This window comes from Erpetoichthys calabaricus, chromosome 3 (assembly GCF_900747795.2).
Source record: "Erpetoichthys calabaricus chromosome 3, fErpCal1.3, whole genome shotgun sequence".
Lineage (NCBI taxonomy): Eukaryota > Metazoa > Chordata > Cladistia > Polypteriformes > Polypteridae > Erpetoichthys > Erpetoichthys calabaricus.
Window position 1 is genome coordinate 61,458,546 of NC_041396.2, and position 18,788 is coordinate 61,477,333.

Genomic DNA, 18,788 nt, shown 5'->3' on the forward strand with positions numbered 1-18,788 from the left:
GTTTAATAACAGTATGGTATAATACAGACATTTTATACAGAAAAATTATAAAGTAATGTGTCCCTGTTCAAAGGATTGTCATGTGACATTGAACTCTAGTTAAATATACAAGGATGAATCAGCTTTCTTACACAGTGAAATGAAGGGTCACATTTTTGAGAATAATATATTTTATACTAGGCTATATATATAGTTAATATAATTTACTATATATATATATATATATAATATTCTTTCACATTCTGTTTTCTTCATAATCACTCATTTCTTGCAGTACAAGTAGTCAGCAGTCTGCACTAAAAACAGTTTTTTACTATAAAACTGAAAAGCTGTCAACACATAGAAAACAAACAGGTATTATCTTTTCTTTGTTTTTGTTACTGAAAGACCTTAATATACAAAATAATTTTGCATTGTATTTTAGGGTTCTTACAGAAGCGCTGAACCACACACTACATGACAACATCATGAAAGTATCCTGTACGTACGAGATATTTTCACTTATGTACGAGACAACGGTTGTCTCCAAATTTTTTTTGCTGTGCAGTTCAGAGCTTCAGTAGGTTCTAGATCATAATATAATAAATAAATGCAGAAAGTCACTTGCACAAAAAATAACTGTCATATATGGTACCAGATAACCTGTTTTTCCCGAATGCTTGACCCAAAATAAGTACTTGATGGTGAAAAAAAAAATCTTCAATTGATGAGCTATGATGTGAACATTTTCTGTTAAGGTCCATGTAAGTAGATGGGAATTATTTTATTTGCACTTTCATCTTGTTAAGATGTGTCTTTTTTGGTAATATGACAATCAGCAATCATAAACATACATTTTTTGCCAAGTTTGCAAATATTTTAAATGGTAATTGCTAATATTGTATTAATCATCCCAATATTATAAAGGCCCAAAAATTACCCCCAAAATTCCAAAGAAATTAAAATGATTGGGCACTTATTTGTGTCCAGGATTAAATGTAACAATTCCTGCCTTGCTATGTGTCCCCCACCCCCCTCTGGTTTTGAGTCACTGCCCACCAAAAGATCTGTGCATGTCACTGGTGATATTAAGAAATAAATTGTATACAGCTATGTTTGCCTAGTTAGGCTTTTCAAAGCAATAATGGAAGTCACACAGGAGTTTTTAACTTTTAAAGCATTCTTAGATTCAGATCTCTAAGAATAATGATATACTGTAAATAGCTAACACGTAAGCTGGCAGGACAGTCAGCCAAGTGAAAAGACACCAAAAAAGACAGTTTAAGAATAAAACTTTACATTTTGGAAGGGAGCAGTCAGACTCTCCTCCTAAACTAGAAGCTGTTGTTAATACCAGAATTTTCAGGATAATATCAGAATAAGGTGGAGTGGTGGCTTTAGGGCTAAGGATCTGCGCTGGCAGTTGGAAGGTTGCCAGTTTAAGAGCCCTGATGGGCCCTTGAGCAATGCCCTTAACCTGAAAATTGCTCCAGGGGCACTGTACAATGGCTGATCTTGCACTCTGACCTCCAAAAAAAGGTCATGCGAGAAATCAGTTTACCAGATTAATAAAGTATTTCATATTAAAAAATATTCATCAACTATGCCCTTTTTAAATCCAAAATCATGTTTAATTTATTTAATAATGACTCTAAGCAAGTTTACTTAATTCTTTCTGGGTGATGTGATAGCACAAAACACTGCTGCTTCATAGTTCCAGACAGTTTGTTCAATCCCAGTCCAGGAACTATCATGGAAAACTTCATTTTCTCTCTGTGTCCTGCTGTATGTTCTTTGTTTTCCTTCTACTTTATAAAGATGTAAATATTAGGTTAATTGTAAGGAATTGGGAGCCCGGGATTCCCGGACATTTTTCATTCCCGCAATCCCGGGAATGAAACTGCTGTAATTCCTGGGAAAATGGGAACGGCCAAGCTCGCATATATAGTGTGTAAAACTTGTAGTTGAAAATAATTAAGGTGGCGCCATTGCTGTAGCTTGCACTTCATCAGACAACAGCTTTGAACAGCAACTTGAAATTGCAATGCGTCAGTCTGTTGCATCCGCATTATCTGTGCCAAGAAACTTGCCATCACAGAATGATGACAAGAAACTGGATGCATCAGTAAAAGCTGAAATGGCGGTGTTTCAGTGCAACGGCAAGCGCGGCCGTTGTTTAGAACAGGGGTGGGCAGATTCAGTCCTGGAGGGCCGCAGTGGCTGCAAGTTTTTGCTCCAACCCAATTGCTTAATAAGAAACCCTTATTGCTCAAGTAACACTTCAGCTTCACTTTAGTTGTCTCGCACGTTAAGATTTTGAACCCTTATTGCTTATTTTAGTCTTAAACAGCTGTATTCTTGGTTTTTAATTGCTCCTAATTAGCAATACCATGCAAATGACAAAAGAGACCAGCATTTCTCCATTTAGCTTGTTTTCATTTACACCTGTGTGTATTTATCACGCACTATTTGGTTTAATTAAATACTTGGAAGGAAAGTGAAGAGAAAAAAGTGAAGCACTGATAATTACTCATCTGTTTTAGACTTCAAATCATTTGGATGATATCCTTAGAAAGGAAAATAAATCTAGGATATGAGAATGACCTGACATGGCAGAGTTAAAGCACTAGCAAGCCATGCAATTAAATAATTGACAAGGATTGGTTTTTAATTAAGCAACTGGGTTGGAACAAAAACCTGCAACCACTGCGGCCCTCCAGGACTGAATCTGCCCACCCCTGGTTTAGAACAAGTGTATCAGTATCTGATGATTGTGCCGCCTACTTCAGTGGAGACAGAGCGTGCTTTCTCAGCGGCTGGTGTGCTCATGCATGGTCGACCACATGCTGGACATGTTAATAATAATAATTCATTACATTTATATAGCACTTTTCTCAGTACTCAAAGCGTTATCCACACAGGGAGGGACCAGGAAGCGAACCCATAATCTTCCACAGTCTCCTTACTGCAAAGCAGCAGCACTATCACTGTGCCACCTGTAAGGATGTTGTGCTTTTTGCACTCTTATTACCGCAACTAAAGATACATGTACTATGACAGCATGAACTGCTTGTAGGTAAGGTTAGTCTTTTATTTGTGTCAACATATTACAGTAGTTTTATTAAAAATAAGTGCCAGTCGTTCTAAAACCGTTCACGTGAGATGCCCGGGATTCCCGGGAATGAAATTTGGGATTCCTGAATTCCCGGGAATGGATAAACCCATCCGGGAATGGATTCCCTAGTTAATTGGTTGCTAAGAAGTAGCCCAGGCTTGGATTGGTTCCTGACTTACATGTAATATTGGTATGTTTAGCTCTTGCTAATGAAGGCCCTTTAGGGTCAGAAGAGGAATGAGTGAGTGAGAAACAAATAAGCCCATTCTGCATTTTATCTGAAATGTTAACTGGCTTTGCTTGGGAAATTTCATAAGACAATGGGCCTTAGTTATGGTACTGTTAGTATTGTCGGTTAATTGAAAGTATCAGAAGTACTATGTAATTAACTTTGTACTTTTCTGTATATAATATTTGTAGTTTTTTTTTCTCTGTGGACTAATATTATTGTCATGTAGTGTAGTTAAGGCTTTGGATCTAGGACTTCAAATGCTGTGGCCATGGGTTCAAATACTGGTACTGACACTGTGTGACCAAGTGATATCCCCTGCCTTTGCTCAAACTGGAAATACAAATGAAATGTTAACCAATTGTATTTTAAATATTGTAAGTCACCTTGGAAAAAATCATCAGTCAAATACTGTAATAAGCAATAATATTACTAGGTTACTGGAGCTGTTCATTCTTGAACATGCTATACACAATTGCATGTAAGTAAACATTTTTGCATTAGATTAGTTCTTCCTTTTCCTAGTGACCTGGCTTTTGTTGATAGTAAATAACAATTTTACAGGAAATTGTTTTCTTCTGAATTGAAATGGGTAATCAGTAGCAATGTGAAATTTGAGTACACCTGTAAATAGATTTTGCATTATATATATAGATTGGAAGGCAAAGAGAAATTTAATGAATGTATCTGAATCTGTACCTAATTACTATTCAAACATAACACAATAAAACATTCTCAACAGTTACCACTGAGGCACTAAACTACTGTGTGACCCTATTCTTTAAACATTTCTATTTAAATGAATGTGATGGCGATTCTAAAGTCACCTTAATATGATACAATTGATTATATGAGTTAATAGCTGCATGATAGTTTTGTTTTTCATTGATATCACTGGATCAGTAAACTATTAAGTGAAGGTTACTGTATTTTTTTCAGTAGTTGAATTCTAAATGAATTTTTTTTTTCTTTGTACCCTGCTGTTATCCCTAAAACATCCACCTTACAATGGGTAGAGAAGGAGGACAAAATATTTTACCATTAAAGAATAGTACCCCACAGTTTTACTTTTGTTAGTGGTTTAACTAGTTGAAGCAAAATTCTGCTAAAGCACTAGTGCTGTAGGCAACACCAGACCTAGAAAATGGCTGACTTTCTTGTGTATTGCCAAGACCATGCCACCTCTGTTGAGATGATTTAGTTCAGAGGAAAAAGTGTAAAACCTGATTAGCTTATCTTAGGTGATTGACTTATCTTTAATTTCCATTTCTGTGTTTAGTTTGTTTATTGTAAAGTATTGTTTTCATGTGTTTATTATGTTTATGTATTTTTGAAGCCTTTGTTCTGTTTGTTAATTTTTTACTGTCTGTGTATTACATGCTCTCCTGTATACCTTGAGGTGGGGCAACACTGATGTCTTGACTGAAGGACTGCTCTAAACCTATATATTGTGATGCTTGGAGCGAGTCCTTCAGCGTTTTGACTGATATATAAGAAGAGTGCATCACTGTATTTTTTTTGTACTTCTGTTATTTTGTTTTGACTTTTGCCATTTAGCAAATCCTTATTGCCTATTTTTATGTGCTTTTCTTTTCCATTTTTGTTTTTCATTTGTTTCTAACAAATATCAGCATTTTTAAACATTTCATGTAGGAATTGTCTCCAAGCAAGGAGCTTTCACAATTCATCTTTTTTTGTAGGTCAGCTTTATTCATTTTTGGAATTATTTATAATATTAATGATATTTTGAACTTTTGAAGTCCGGTATCCTTTTTGGGCCTATGAAGCCAGAAGCCTGCCAGTTGGGTTTGGGGTTAGGCGGCCTAGGGTCTTTTGTAGATAGGGTAGGGAAGGTCATGGCCTAGTATTGTATATCTTTTGGAGACCACACAGCTTTTCAAAATAATGTGTCTGAAAAGCTATGCAAGCACCAATCAAAGTGATATACTAATTATTGAATATTTTTTTTACTTACTACAATTAATACTTTTATGTACTTAATATATGCTAGCAGAATTTCAAATTCAGTGGGTAACATGCGTCTAAGGTATTCATAACAGTATTAAACAGTGTCAGCAACAATATTGTAGGAGTTAATGGAGATTAAAAGAATTGGCAGGTACTATATATTCAGGAAAATATAAACAACAAAATATGCATTCGAAGTAAATGATGTGTCACACCCACACATTAGGAGAGCTGATAACAAGGAGTCACAGGAGATGCAGATTTCAGTACTCAAAACATCTAAATCAACAAATCTGCCTGACAACAGCGGTAAAGCATAGACAAGGCTGCACAGCATCCATCTTCTGATTTTACATTTAAATGAGTAACTAAAGTAAGTTAACATTACATTAATTGGAAATTCAAACATGCCATGGCTTTTAAACACATAATATGTACGCAGACCACAATGGTTATTTAAACTCTATTTGCTGTTGTTATGCCATATAGGTATGTAATAGTCAAAATGACAGAAAGATATTGTGGCAGACAGAAATATTTCTCAAATGTAGAGCCAAGTAGCTGTGCTAGTCTGTGTGTCTGTCTGTCTGTCTCCTGTGGCACAGTGCTGATTACAATGTACAAATGAATTATTAACTTTCAGTTTCCTTGTTCTTTTGAGCTCCTGAATTGATAACAGCAATTTTAGATTTTTATTTTTTTCTCAGCATCAAGTCTTTTGTTCAGCTCTTTTTGTTGTCTTCCTGAAATTCCAGCAGACAGCAATTTAAATTTCATAGATAGGAGTAATTGGGAAGGGTGTTTTAAGAAGAAGCCCTGTGGGAGTAGCCTTTGCAGCTCAGGATTTCGCCTCTATTCATTACAAATTTTTAATGGGTGTTCCCAGATATTTACTCATGTTTGGAAATCACAACTACAGTAAGATTGACAAACTAATTTAGGAACAGATTATGATTTGAGTTTTATTTCTTTACAGATTTGACTTTGGCATTGTTATAAAGATTTTGGTGAATGATCAAGTAGCTGTTACTGTTTATGCACTTTAGTCCTTTTGTTTTGCCCTTAAAGAAGGAACTCTTCTGGTCTCTGCTACACTAAATCAGTTTTGTTCCGGAAAAGAAAAATAATGTCCTATTTAAACACAGAAAGGTAATCTAAATCATATTTTATGTGTCTATTTTAATTGAACAAAGAAAATATTAATTTAAATATTTAACAAGAAGTAGTGTGGAATCATTTCAAGGATTTCCACAAGGGGTAGCATGTATAGAATGCAGAGAATAGCAAACAATGCACTTTTGAGGAGCAGAATGCAAAGACGTGAAAAATATTCATTACAAAATAACTAGTTGGTAGCTATTAATAGCATTGCGCTGGAGTCAGCACATCAGCCATAACTCCCTGGCACCACATGGTGAGAAATTAACTTTGACCCAGATAGCAGCAATGACTACACCTGCTGTGTAACTCAATTGCCAGCTTTCGTTATTAGTAAGAAAACCGTACACAGCAAAGATGGTTTGATTTAATAGTTCATTTTTTGTATTTAATAAAATATCTGTGACACTTACACGAGCAATGAGATTTAATCTGTCATTGGTCTTCATCCTTTTTTAAGGGGTGCCATAGATACCAAAGAAGAAAGCAAATAATTGAATAGAAACATATAGATACAATAATATTAATCTTATAAATGAGCATGGGAAAGGCGCTATATAAATAAAATGTATTATTTTATTTATTATTAAATGTAGTTCAAAGTATAACATATGAAATATTCTGTGATAAATTTGTCAGTAATGCCAACTAAATGCTTAGTTACACAGGAGTTCAGATTCTACTCAGACCTCTCAATTCCTTTGGAATTAGATTGCTGCAAAATAGACAACAACATCAACATTTTCCCGAATATATTTATTAAATCAATCAGTTATGTATCAGTGCAAATTCATGCATATCTTATATTGTATTGTTATTTTTATTCTCTTTGTATTATTATTTTTCATAATGGTATGTTATTTCTGTCAAGTTTGTGTATTATTTTTTTAATCATGTACCAGGAGGTGGGGCTACTGTGACATCACCACTCTTTAGCCCTCCCTCTAGCTATTTAAGTGAGCTGAGAAGGCTTATATTGGAGTTTGTATGGATTATTTGCTACAGTATTTGGATTTACTACTTTTTTATTTTATTCGTTTCTCCTCTGTAATTGGTTTATTCTTCTGGTTTATGGATTGGACTTGTTTTCTGTGGATTGTTTTTGCTTATTTATGTTCTTCCCTGTATCTTGCAGTTTTTGTTAATAAATCTTTTGTTTATTAAAATTCTTTATTTTCCCTTTTTAATACAAGCCAAAGATTTACTGTAACCCCTCCTCTTGTGGGGCATTTGTTAATATTCTTATTTTTGGAGCCTGCTCTAGCTGATGCCAGCAAGTAGCATTTGAGGCCAGGTTGGGTTAAGGTATGCCTCATCTGGGCAGGGTAATGAAGATCTGGCTGGCTTTTGTGAAACATTTGGATGTTTCACACTCATTTTGCCTTCATGGAAGACTTCACTTAATGACACAATCAATATGCTTGACTCATCAGTCAATATGCTGAAATTCAGATATCTTGCAATGTTCATTGTACCCTTTACATCTCAGAGACTGTTAGATAGATAGATAGATAGATAGATAGATAGATAGATAGATAGATAGATAGATAGATACTTTATTAATCCCGATGGGAAATTCACATTCTTCAGCAGCAGCATACTGATACAATAAATAATATTAAATTAAAGAATGATAATGATAATAATAATAATAATTGTATATCTTCCTAATACTCTTTGTCAAGAAAAAGTCAGAATCACCAATGAAATCTCACAAACAAAAAGGGCTGTTGCAGAGTCTGCCCCAGGTAAGTTTGTATCAGTACCTGTTTTCTTAGAAAAAGAAAGTAGAAAAAGCTGCAATAAAATAACAATAGTGAAATACCACTTTGCATTCCTTTTTGAAATGGCACATTAGCCCAATTATACTTTATTGATCTTAAATTTCTCCTTGTTTTTTAAATTTTATATGGTCATTGCAATTATCTTTTTATGTCCAGTCTATTGTATGTTTGCAAACTTGCAGAAAAGTTGTTGTTCGTATTCGTAAAAGTCACCGGTATATTGTTGTGCCCTGAATTTTGCAGTTAAGCTTGTGTCTCTTAAAATTTTTTGGACGTATATGGGGTATCTGATGCTACTCGCTTTAACATTTTCCCCTGACTCATGCAGCTGTTGTACATAACTTCTGTCTCTTTACTCACTAGAAAATATACATAAACATGCACAAGAACAGACAGAGGCACAACAGGATTTCCATGAAAAATTGGGTTCGCTTGAAAAACAACAAACTAGTATCTGGATAATAGTACAATTTTTTATTTAAATCTAAAATCCGTTTTTATGGATTAATTCTGTGATTCCATCTTTCTGGTGTTCTCCAAATCGCGGAAATCATATGACCATACTAATGTATAGTGCTCATTAAAAGAACCTCCTAAAATGTTTTAGAACAACTGAAGTGATGACATGAAGGAAAACAATTAACAATATGCTCAAGAGGAAGAAATCTAGAAATGAGGTGGTGGCGAGCAAAATGCTGTAATTTCGTAAGGATTATTGATACCTATTCCATCATCAATAGATTTGTTTTTTGATTTATAATTTTGGATTTTCTGGCTTTTGACCCTTTGATTTTGTTTCTTGGATTAAGTGTTTTAAGTTTCAGACATACCACTTTTGTTTTTGGACAGTTTCTTTGGATAATAGTTTTAGTTCTTGTTCTAATTGTGCTCTTTTGAAATTTATTTGGAATATTATGATTTTTTTTATCCTTTTCTAATTATGGATCTGTGTTTAAATTATTTTAATATAAATCTGAAATATTTCTATTAAGGTTTTGTTATGTGGTAACCAAAGGTTTACATGTTTTTTAAAGCTTCAGGTCCTTCTGGGACTGTTCAGGCGTTTGTTCCTTGTTAGGCATGGATCATAACAGTACCCTACCACACTAAAATGTATTTTATTTATGTATCTATTTTTATCAATTTATTAAACACCTACAATGGCACTTTGTGGAGTAGCAGGAGATGGAGCTCTATAAGCTCTGTAATGAAATAACCTTTACTGTGTGTCTAGCTTGACTCTCAACCCTTCTACAGCATTACAATGCAAGTGAACTGTTCGGTGCTTCTTAAAATTAGTAAAATAGAATAATTTAATTCTACAGAGAACAATTTAAAAATCTTTCAGTTTATGGCAGGCTTCTATCAATACCGTCTACTCCCAGCACTTTTTAGATAGATATACAGATAAACAGATAGAACTTTTCCCCAGGGGGAAATATGGTAGAAAAATTAATTTAAAATCCATTTAGAATCCATTTATCTACTATCAGTGACAAGCCATAAGTAGGTCATTTCTATTTTTAAATAAGACTAGTAAATAAGTTCAGAAAATAAAAAAATGAGAAATACGGAACTTCTTAAAAAGCCGGTTGCTGCTGGCACAGTGCCTGGAAGGAATCCATATTAATCATTTTAAAGAAACCATTAATCATATTTAATCGCTGCAAGCTTTCTAGCCATTTAAGTCTATTCTGTCACACTACACTGGTCTATAATAATTTAATTAAAAGTATTTTAAACTACCTTTTGTTTTAAGTATATTAATAATGGTTGGTAAAGCCGAAAGACTCAGGACTGTTTCCTCAGAGCTCAAGTTATAAGGCTTTCTTTCCTGATCTATTCATTGCCTAAATACAAACTTTGCACATTCTCAGAATGTGTGTGTGTGTGTATGTTTCTCAAATTAATGTTTTTTTCCCCTGCATTCAAAAGACATGCACTTTATTTGTAGTCCAGTATAAATACTGGGTGCATGTGTTTATATGTCCTGCAATGCACTGTTGCCCTATCCAGGATTCATTTCCGCCTCGAGCTTAGGGTTGCTAAGGTAAGCACTGACACCCTTTAACCTGGTAAAAAGCAGGTCAGTAAATTGATTTAGTCATTACACAACCAAACTGTCAAAAAAGTAAATCATCTTAAGATGACCAATTCACTCATATGCTGATAATCACCCAGTAGATAAATTTACTTTTCTCAAAACACACATTATCTTTTTTTCTTGTTATCAGTCCACTGAATTGTCAATGTGTTATGTTTCTGAGTACCATAGAGAGTACTTTTTCACCTTTTATGTTCATTTTTCAGGGCCACACAATACAAGCAGCATAGTCCATGTAATTATTTTGATGCATTGTTCTGCTTGATCAGTATTGTTTGACCTTAGGGAAAGACTGGATAGACAAGTTTACAGCAGTGTTTTCAGATCATTTACAAACAAAGAATGTACTTTTTTTTTTAACTTGTACAATAGCTAATAGCTGTCTCACAGTTCAAGGAGACAGAGTACTAATCTCAGTTTACTTACTGTGCGTTTGCATGCTTTACTTATATCTGTATGGGTTTTATCTGGGTACTCCTTTTTCTATCCTACATCCCAAAAATGTGCATGTTAGATTAAATGGTACTTCTAATTTGCCCCACAGGTATATTGTCTGGGTATAGGTATGTCTGTTCTGTGCATTGTATTATTGTCTTGTCCAGGGTTGGAGTCTAATTTATAGATATAAAAATTTTCTGTGACTACTGCTATACTGGCATCTCAGTTTTGTGTCCATAGCATTCTGGTTGGCTGTGAGGTGTTAACTTTCCAGCATGGTATGCCCTCTGAATAAACAAGCTACTTAATAATAATAATAATACAAGGGCAGGCTCAGTTTGGGATGCACTCTGGTCTCCCTGAAGTTAGTAAAGAAGGAGACAATTAAAACAAAACTAAGTGCCATTATGGACAATGCTGCACATCCTGTTGGACACACCAATGCTGAGTACTTTCAGCCACCAAATCATTAAGCAGAAGTGAGTAAGGAAATGCTACTGGGGCTCCTTTTATACCAAAGGCAATATGCATGTCTGTTTTTAATTTTCTTCCTTTTAGTCATTCTGGTGTGCTCAGACCATAGTGTGTGTTTGTGTGTATCTAGAGTAACGATGGTGCTGACTGGTATGGCAGGCGGTCCGCTTGTCTCGTTAATTTATGTTTTAAGTTTGTGTTTATGTGTAAGTATATCCAAGGGCTACTGCCCTATGATTGTGTTTCCTTACTTAATACCTTTTCTGGCATGTTATCGTCTCAATTTTCTTCGTCTGATGGGACTTTATTTGAACCTCCACCCTTGATTTATTCATCTCCTGACTTCTTTACCTGGACACCAGTGTTCATCTATATGAGTGAGCTAAATGCCCCTTGGAGACGGAGACACAGATGCTCCCAAAGCAGATGTGGAAAGCATGGCGGCTTTGCTGTTAACCAAAGTCGGCTCAATTTTCCCTTGCCGGGCTTGGAATCTCAATGCTTGAGAGTTTTCTTTGACCTATCCTCTTCTCTACAGGACGCTGGCCCTGGCCCTCAGTAGCTGGAAACCTGATTTAATTCCCCCATTTCAAGACCGCATCAATTTTTCTCTGTGTGTTCTAGGGGAGCTAATGCTGCTAATCTTCGCAGTCTCACCTGAGCTTGCCTCACAGTGAGCCTTTCTATGTCAATCAAGGTTGCTCTACTTAACGTGAGGTCAGTGTCTAATAAAACTCTTATCCTGCAAGACTTCATTACCTCAAAGAAACGGGGCTTCTTTTTCATCACTATGACCTGGATTCTTAATAGTGACTCTTCTTGATGACTCCTCTCCAACAATTTATTAGATCTGTCAATTTGGCTTTAGGCATTTTCATGGTGTTGAGACTGCCCTCCTGAAAGTATTTAATGACATCTCTCTTATTACCAAGTCAGGAGGGGCAGCATTCCTTGTCATCCTTGATCTTTCTGCAGCTTTTGATACTATTGACCATGAGATCTTGCTGTTGTGGCTTGAGCATCTGGTGGGGTATCATCACCCCTATAAAAGACAATGGTGTGTATTACCTAGAATTTGAACTTCGTCTTCAAAACAATCTGTTATGCAAAGATTAATATACTTTGATTTTGTTTTTTCATTTTGGTTCAAAAATATTCCAGGTACCAACCATAGCTTTCACCGCCTCTTCTCCTGTATTATTAGGCTTGTTTATAAGTTGCATTTTTATTAGGCTTGTTGAAAATAAAATGGGAGGTATGAAACTTGAAAGTACTCAACGTGAATGACATAGTCATAGTGGACCCATCACTATCAACCTTCTGGCAGTTTACAGAAGCCATTAAGAAGACTATGAGACTAAGACTATAATGTTTATATTATATAGCACAATTTGTAGAGTACATGTCAAAAGAGGCTACGCTTAAGCTTTATAATGCACTACTGTGGTGGCCTTTGGAGTCCTGTGTGTAGTTTTGGTCTGTGGACAATAAAAAGAAATAGCAGTGTGAGGAAAAAGCCCAAAGAGGAACGACTAGACTGATTCCAAGACTGCTAGGTATGAACTATGAGGAAAGAAATAAAGAAAGAGTTGCACCTTTTCAGAAAATTAGGATTTAGAGGTGGCATGATTAAAGTGTTTAAAATTATGAAAGGAGTTAGCATAGTGGGTCTAGACTGTTATTTTAAAAATTAGTTAATAAGAACACAGAGTCACAGTTAGAAACTTGTTAAGGGTAAATTTTGCAAACACATTTAGTTTTTTCTTCACACAGAGATCTATAGACACGTGGAATAAATTTCCAAGTAGTGTGGTGGACTACTGGAGTCTAGGTACATTCAAAATTTCACTTTATGCCATTTTGGAGTAATTAGGTTTATAGGGTTGGTGAGCTTTGTTGGGCTGATGATCAATCTGGCAATGCTTCTGTATGTCCTTTTTTATAAGAGGGAAGAGAACTTTTAACATAATGTCTATTGATTTTTTGAAATCATTGGCAAGTTTACACAAAGTAGATTTCTTCCCACTGAAAGTTACTATAGATATCTGTCCTGTCTTTTAGATGATACAGCTTTGGTGGTGTGAATGCATACTTGATGTTTAATTTTAAAAACTTTATCATCTTTAAATTTATCTTAACTCTTTAAGGGCTAAATATTTTTTCCCAAAAAACTCAGTTTTCTGGAAAGAACACAAAGCAAAGATTTCACACATAAATCGACATAAAACATCTGTTGTTCCATGCTGTGGCTGCTCTTTGCACCTTTTTGGTGCCTCTGGCTGCAGCGGCTAAGCAGGGACTGCTCAATGGCTGGCAGGAATGCATGACAAGCAGGCTGCCTGGCTGTCTTCACGCAGCTGGTGGGCAGCGGTGGCAGTCGCAGTTCAACGCTATCTGGTTTATATCTCTTGTCATCGTAAGTGGCAGTCCTCCCAGGCAACTTTGCTGTAGGTGCATCAGCTACACAAACGTGTTCGGCACCACAATCAGCTAATGCTGATATCTTACTTTCATTTTCGATTTCCATCTCTAGATCACTTGTAACAAGTCAGAGTCCAATACGTTATAATATGCAAAACTACATCCATAGAGTATTTTTCTCTGTGCATTTGCTTCAGTTTCTCACCAAATATTAATATTTACAGTATATTTGCACAAACTGTGTGTGCAGCACCTGCAAAAAATAACTTGTTTTAGAACTGTAATGGTGATAACAATTATGGGATGAGGCAGTAACATTATGAGATGGCATTCTATTGTGCACATATGCAGCTTTAGAGCCAGCTGTACAGAGCCTATTAAAATGGCAAGCCTGCCACAGCTGCATGTGAATTCCAACTAATGCAGCAACAGCAAGTATTCCTTTTAATAATATTGGGCTTCATAAAAGAGCAATGTAAAAAAAATCAACAATCCATTGGTGCTCAGCACTGGCAATACATTGGTATGAGAAGTGGGATAAGAAGAATATCACTCAACATTCCTGCTGTGCCACCTGACAGTGAAACATTCTAGACCCCTGGTGATGTGTACAGTATTTGTCACCAGCTGCATGACTGCAGTGAAAACTGAGACCATCCAACTGTTTCGAAGAGTTTGTGCATCATTGTAATATGCCATTGCAATGGTCGCATTTGCACCAGCGCTATAATATATTAAGAGTCATGGTCTGTTTTTTTAAAATATTTTTACAATCCTACTATCATCATTGTCAATACTGGGGAAAAATGGGAATATGAATTATTTCAATGTTTGACAATTATCCATAGCTTTTGATTGACAAGGAACAGGATCCTACTGTAATATTATATTTACCGATAATAAAGGTCTTACTAATCACCAAGGCCATTTAAATTTACTGTGTAAAAGGCAATTTACTCAGGTATTCATGGTAATTAAATATATTGAAATTACATTTACATTCATATAGTTTTCAGTAGTTTTTCATAAACTGAAAAGGTGGTATGTGCAATTTAAAAATGATGAACAAAATAATGTAACTGCATTATTATTTTTTTTCCATTCACGGTGATGAAATACAAAAACATATAATTATTTATTCCTAAACTGTCTCTAAGCACACCACAGTCTCTATAGCTGTACCAGTATAACTATTATTACAAAAAAGTACCAAAGCTGTTAAAAATGTATTATTGAGCAAAAAATAATTATCTTGTCTAATTATAACAGTTCAATAATAAACCACAGTTCTCTATGACAAATAAAAACAAAGGAATCAACTATTGAATGCAGATTTCTTCAGTGAAGGTAGTAGCTATGGTAATTTAGAATGTGTAGTTTCCACTTGCAAAATGTTAACAATGACTAGAGTCAATAGAAGAGAAAGTGGTGTGTAGAAGTGTCTCTATGTACAATACACAGAACAGCAGACATTTTAGAACAGACAGGATTTAGTTGACATTATGCTGTGCATTTTGAAGCTTAGTTTTAGGAGTGTCCAGAATTCACAACAGCACATTTTATAAAGAAGTGAAGCCAACCCGTATTTCTTATAAGCAGACTAAAGCTCGAGTACTAAGAAGGATTAAAATAGCCATACATCTGTAAGCATAGACTGAAAACTACAACCTCCCACATTATAATGATTCACTATTTTTTAAATGTTGTAATTAATACTTAAAGCTCCAGGTATGCTCTGCATCATATGCTGAAGCAGCTAACAATTGTAGCTTGCGATTATGAAATTTGAAGTTCAATTTGTCAAAGACTCTCCTCAATCAACACATAACAAGACATCAACCAATTCCTTGAATTGAAATCCACTGTTTATGAAAGTTATTGACCAAACACAAGCCTATTTGGGCTATGTCAGCACATCATATTGTAAAGTATTGTTATGAAGTAAATATTTCATGTGGTCTTCTAATGTAATTGCATTGCATTCACTGTTATTTCTGTATAAGACTCACCGTTGCAAAAATATCTAATAAATAAAAATGTAATAACTGACTCTTGGATGAAGTAAATAAAAAACTGCCCAACTTTCAATCAGTTGACTCAGTCACCAAATGTAGATAAATATTACACAAAGTTTACATGTTTTAACTTGTTCATTATTGTGGTAAAATATGTAGCTACAGTTTTTCCCTGTTTTTGCAATGCAATTGTTTATATTTAGTTACAAATGTTGCAATATTTTTTACTGCAAAAGTAATATTACTGTAAATATATTTATTTTACAGTAAGTCATACAATGGATCTGCAGTATACTAAAGTCATTGAAATATAGATGGAGATACCTGCTCTAACATTTTCTGTTATTTTTGGATTTTTAAAACTTCTTAAATACAATATATATGGCAATTCAGGTAGAAAGACTTTAAACCACTGTAGGTGTCTTTAAAAGAAATTTATTAAAATGACAATGTGTGTAAACTATGGAAATTACCACCAAGTAATGAAAATTCTGGGAGTTTTATTGCAAAAAAAAGAGACTGTTGCTTTACAATATTTAAATAAGACAATTTTTACAATGTAAACAATAAAAAATGCAAACTGTATTAAAATGTAACGAACAGTAATAAAAAATAAAATATTCTTATTTAACATAGTGCATTTATTAGGTTTTAATGTTATTCTTTCATTAATTTTATCAGTCTTAAAATTATGCCAAACTATAACTTTGGCTTATATGTGTCTTCCTGTAAGAAAAAAAAGAGGTTTATCCTCTTTGGAATTCGCCGTTTGAAATTCATCTCTCAAGCGGAACCTCCATTCCTCTTCCAGTTCCAGTCTAACCACAGTCTGACGTAAAGAGTTTCGATCTTGGCAGATAACACAAAGTGTAGCACCTGTAGTAATAACCATATAAATATATGAACAGTGAATATTATTTTCATTCAGAAATATAATATTTAATCTTCAATAGAGGCAGCTTCCTTGTCATATTTCTGCTGTAGCATTGTTACACACTTGGGACCAACAATTTTGTATCATATGTCCAAGTGGATCACAATCATTGAATTAAATCTACCAGTCAGTGTTACTTTGTGTGTCAAACACAATAATTTACACTATTCTCAACAATTGACCAAAGAATAGTTACTATACAAAAGGAAAACTTCAAATATATTTTTTCCAACTTAATTCTGATTTTGAATGTACTTTAATTTATTATGCTGATAAAAATATAGATGAAATACTGACATGAACAATCTGGATTGACATTGCATACCAAGAAACTCCTTTACTGTAAAATATAAAAGTACTCAATGTGGTGTTTGCATAATATCATTGGAGGCTCACTTACATATTAGCTATAGTCACTAACAAAAACAATGAAACTTTAAATTAAAAAATTAGCAACAATTTCTAATCAATCTGCAAATACAGAATTTCTTTTGCAAATTATTTTTCCACCAATAAAGACATTATTTCCAAAATGTGTTGATATACTTGTTTCTTTGGTATGCTGTATAGATTTGGTCATGTGATTTATTGTATGCAATATGCTGAAGTGAAAAACAAAACCTATAGACTTTAGTATGCATTAAACACCTTAGACACAATAGTCTGCAGATCATATGGTTGACTTATAATTATCAACTATTTTCAAAAATGAAAGAAATTAATTTTTTGTCATATATGCTACAAATAAAAGGCAGTACCTTTTATGTTATCTTCTTGTGTTTGTTATATCAAATTGCTTAGAAGTTTAAAGTTTGTATTTCAAAAAGATCTTTCAGAAATTGGTTATGTTAGAAAAAGGTTTTGGGACACATTTTGATAGCAGTCAAGTCTTTTTCCATTTGTAGACAAAGAAATAAAACAGCATTAAAAACTTAAGAATGTGATTGTGTGTAGGTTTCAGTTTGGATAGGGACTATAAATAAACAATTAAGCTTATAATTGATTAAATGGCACCATCTAATCATCATAATATTGGACGTGCCATTTCTTTTTTTAGTATTCATTTTCCTGTGTTTATTAGTTTGTACAAAAATGATTGATACAATATAAAAATACTAGCCAAATGCTACGCCGCATAATCACGCCGCTTCTTTAATGATTTTTAAGCACAGGGAAAAAAATGAACATTTGCAAAATCCGTAATTTAATAAACCACCAAGAAAAGTAACATTGCAACAATGCACGCTATGAACCAACATACAATCTTCGTTCAGTACGCACTGCCTGCTCATGTGCCCGTCCCCAACTCCTAACCTGAGTCACTTTCGTCTGTGCACCTCTGAGCCACGTTGTCTTTTCATTGTTCTTTGCGGTTCCGGGTGCTTTTCTATATATAATCCACCAAGTCACCCGACCATGGTTTATGGGGAGGGGTTGGGTTACAAAGGGCAAGGACGTAATCAATGCGAGCGTATGACCCGCACTTACTGGGTATTCCTTGTTCATGGGGAACAATTGCAAGCCCTGGTCTCCAGCACGAATGGGGTTCAACGGCTTACCCACGTCTCTCGGCACCGAGTATACACACGTTGATCCATTCAGTGTATCGCGCGTTCAGTACGGGACATCCAAGGGCATCACAGACCTGTTAATGCTCAATCTCACACATAATTATTTATTGATGGCTAAACACTCCCGAAAAGACACAGTTGTCTAAAAGGGGTAGGTTTGAGGATACAGCAGTAAGCGAATGAAAAGATGGAACTCTGGAGAGAGCAACATACAATTGTCCGTGACTGAAGACTGGTTTTGGCAGATACAGGCATATCTTTTCGAATGATTGGCCCTGTGCCTTACTAATTGTCATCGCAAAGGCCAATCTAACAGGAAGTTGTCTTCGTGTAAAAGTAAAAGGCAAATTTGAATCTGACAGGGTCAGGCATATCCAGGGAATAAGGACAGTTTGTGAGGTAGCAGCTGTGATAGTTTTACACTCCAGTACATTGCGGTGAATGCTGGTAACAGACAGTCTAGTGCCATTACAAAGACCTTTTGCAGGCAGGAGGTTTCTGAGAAGCATGATGATGGATCCAATTTTAATTTTGAATTTATGCGGAGGCATGCAAGTGGGAGTAAGACTATTAAGAAATTCTTCGGGGAATGAAAGTT

At 34.8% G+C, this 18,788-nt stretch overlaps 1 protein-coding gene across 1 annotated transcript in view; it reads right to left on the reverse strand.

The window, feature by feature from the left end:
* Positions 1–16,163: 16,163 nt before the first annotated feature.
* Positions 16,164–18,788, reverse strand: part of greb1 (growth regulating estrogen receptor binding 1) — a 226,762-nt gene continuing 224,137 nt past the window's right edge. The window contains exon 32 of the mRNA XM_051924903.1: positions 16,164–16,561. Within this exon, the coding sequence (XP_051780863.1) occupies positions 16,398–16,561 (164 nt within the window). The 3' untranslated portion in view covers positions 16,164–16,397. The remainder of the gene's footprint in view (positions 16,562–18,788) is intronic.